General features: G+C 29.4%; 1 protein-coding gene across 1 annotated transcript in view; it reads left to right on the top strand.

Annotated features, from left to right (window-relative positions):
* The window catches only part of LOC106470876 (dynein assembly factor 5, axonemal-like), a 17,475-nt gene that overhangs the window by 2,470 nt on the left and 11,720 nt on the right, over positions 1 to 3,285 (top strand). Inside the window, exons 2-4 of the mRNA XM_013931453.2 lie at positions 299 to 509; positions 773 to 891; positions 2,033 to 2,265. Of these exons, the coding sequence (XP_013786907.1) occupies positions 299 to 509; positions 773 to 891; positions 2,033 to 2,265 (563 nt within the window). The remainder of the gene's footprint in view (positions 1 to 298; positions 510 to 772; positions 892 to 2,032; positions 2,266 to 3,285) is intronic.

Raw genomic sequence — 3,285 nt, 5'->3', positions numbered from 1 at the left:
TGCAGAGCTAAAAATAATGGTGGCAAAAACCCATTAAGTCTAGTGGTTAGTATCTGACCATTGAGGGGCACTGACATTTTTTTGTTGATAATTCACATATAATTATGAATGTTTAGACCATTTTCAATGAAGATGACCAACAACTTCAAGAAAATGTTTTTTTTATTCTACCTGACGTTTTGACATATGCCTTTTTCGAGGGTCTGTGAATGTCACATTAACATTGAACATGGATTCAACACAGAATTTTGTAAAATCCTTTTTACCTTTAAGCTCCTTTTTTTTTTCATATTTCCAGGTGATGTTGTTCAGTATGGAAACAACAGCTCTGTCAAGGATGTGGTTTCTCATTTGGCACAGCGTCTGTTTGATCAGGCTCCTATTGTGCGACAGGCAGTAGTTTCTGTAGCTGGTCGTTGGTTATCAGAACTTCCTGACCGCTATTCCTTCTTTTCGAAGCTTATTCCTTTAGTCATGACTGGTCTAATTGATGAGCTACCAGATATCAGGTATTTAACATTTATTATTAAAGTTCAAGGCATTATTATGGATTCCAACCATAAAGGCGTGTTTAGACTGTTGAGCTGACCTTAATGAAGACCTTTGTATAACTCGGTAATAGTCTTTGTATAAAATTATTTATTGACAAAAAACTATTTGTTTTAGTTTTGTTTTTTCTTCAGTTGTTGAAATATTTACATTTTTGTCACATATTCAACTACTGTTGGCTTTTTATTTTACTATATATAAATACATAAACTGTGAATTTCAGAGAAAATACAGAAAAACAATGGAAATGTGCAGGACAAAAGTATCTGGATGAAAATGAAAAAGATGTCAAAGACCAGCTGGATTTTGTAAAGTCAGATCCTGATCACTACCCCTCTGGAGGTATTTGTTTTTATAATTAAACAACAGAAGAGTTTAGTTTTGCAATTCTTTGTTCATTACTTTGTTGTTTTGAAAGCCATATATATTTAGGGCATATGTTGGAAATAAAATAAATTTCAAAAGAAACTTTTATTAATTATTTGGTCAAACAAGCTTTGTCTGAGGTTTCATCTTTTTTAAATTAACATATGTAATTTATAGAATGTGATCTCTGTTATAGATGTATTGGTATTAGTATTTTAATGTACCGGATTTTAGACATGCTTTATGTCAGTGGTTTTCAAAGTGTGGTCTGTGAAGGTCCTCCAGGTTGTCTGTGGGCTTGTCCAAAATACGTCACTCACACGCAACATTATGGTCTGAGGGTTCTTTGCTGAAGTGGTTTGTGAGTTTGAGAACCACTGTGTTATGTGATTGTTACATTAAAACATGCAGTGTACTAATGAATAGATTAACAGTTCTTGGTTTCTGTATGTAAGCATAGGAAATGTTAAATAATTTAAACACTCAGTTAAAATGTTCACTAAACAATAAGTTAATATTTCTTTATTTCTGCATGAAAATGGATAACTTGGTAAAACATTTATATAAAACCTTCTCAGTTAAAGTGCACAGTACTAAATAATTGATGTGCTTTTAAATCTAACTTACTGGATTAAAGATATCACTATTTTAAATCTAACTAACTTACTGGATTAAAGATATAACTATTTTAAATCTAACTAACTAAGTGGATTAAAGATATCACTATCTTAAATCTAACTAACTTACTGGATTAAAGATATCACTATTTTAAATCTAACTAACTAACTTACTGGATTAAAGATATCACTATCTTAAATCTAACTAACTTACTGGATTAAAGATATCACTATTTTAAATCTAACTAACTTACTGGATTAAAGATATAACTATTCTAAATCTAACTAACTTACAGGATTAAATATATCACTATTTTAAATCTAACTAACTTACTGGATTAAAGATATCACTATCTTAAATCTAACTAACTTACAGGATTAAATATATCACTATTTTAAATCTAACTAACTAACTTACTGGAATAAAGATATGTCTTTTCACTTCAGTAAAGATATCACTATTTTAAAACTAATTCAATTTTAATTTTCAACATTCATAGCTGTACGGCCCACTTTTGGCTGCCGTTTTTTGGTGAAGCGGCATTTGTACTACATTCTTCCAGCCCTTCTTCGTGACCTTGATGATTGGGTGGCGGCTACTCGAATTAAGTCTGCAAATCTCCTTTATGTGTTGTTGCTCCATTCTGAAGAGACTGTGACGAGCCACTTGGAAAAATTATTTCCAGCTCTAAAGCATGCTGCATCTGATGAAGAGAATGAAGTTGTAGATAAGGTCAGAGTTTTGATTTTCATGAATTTGTTAAATAAAAAAAGGTGTTTTCATGTACTGCATAGCTAGAATCTAAAGTGTGCAAACAAATAAAATAATACTTTGAGTGTTTAAGTCTTTACAAAGTCCTTTTTTTTTTACTATGTTAGTATACTCATATTTAAATGTCACTGTTTCAAAATATACTTGTTTCATAAAAACCTAATCTAGCTTCCTATCCGATCTAAAAAAAAAGCCTAATTAGGCTTTGCTCAATGAACTTGAAGAAACAAGCAAACAAAACAATAAACCACTCTATTTATATTATATTAGACAGTGTTTATCTAATGCATGCTTCCAATTATCCTAGATAAAACTGTAACCGTAAACCTACTGAACAATAACAATTCTTAAAGAATGTAGTAAATGGATTGAAGAAACCCTTAGTTACATACTTGTCTATGTATCTATTCTTTGTAGAAGTTCCTTTAAATGTTATATTTCATGCAGTACCTAAAGTGAGGAATTGGGTTGGTTGGTGAAATGTCTTGTTTTTCACGTGTATTCTTTAGTTAGTGTTATAAAAATAACTAAAATAGAAAAGTTAGAAAATTAATGTATAAGGGTTAGATTAGGTAAGATAATGAGGATAATAAAAATTAATGTATAAGGTTAGATTAGGTAAGATAATGAGGATAATAAAAATTAATGTATAGGGTTATATTAGGTAAGATAATGAGGATAATAAAAATTAATGTATAAGGTTATATTAGGTAAGATAATGAGGATAATAAAAATTAATGTATAGGGTTACATTAGGTAAGATAATTAGGATAATAAAAATTAATGTATAGGGTTAGATTAGGTAAGATAATGAGGATAATAAAAATTAATGTATAAGGTTATATTAGGTAAGATAATGAGGATAATAAAAATTAATGTATAAGGTTATATTAGGTAAGATAATGAGGATAATAAAAATTAATGTATAGGGTTACATTAGGTAAGATAATTAGGATAATAAAAATTAATGTATAGGGTTAG

Source organism: Limulus polyphemus, unplaced genomic scaffold (genome assembly GCF_000517525.1).
Source record: "Limulus polyphemus unplaced genomic scaffold, Limulus_polyphemus-2.1.2 Scaffold4262, whole genome shotgun sequence".
NCBI lineage: Eukaryota > Metazoa > Arthropoda > Merostomata > Xiphosura > Limulidae > Limulus > Limulus polyphemus.
Note: the sequence above shows the minus strand (reverse complement) of the source record. Positions and strands in the feature narration are given on the sequence as shown.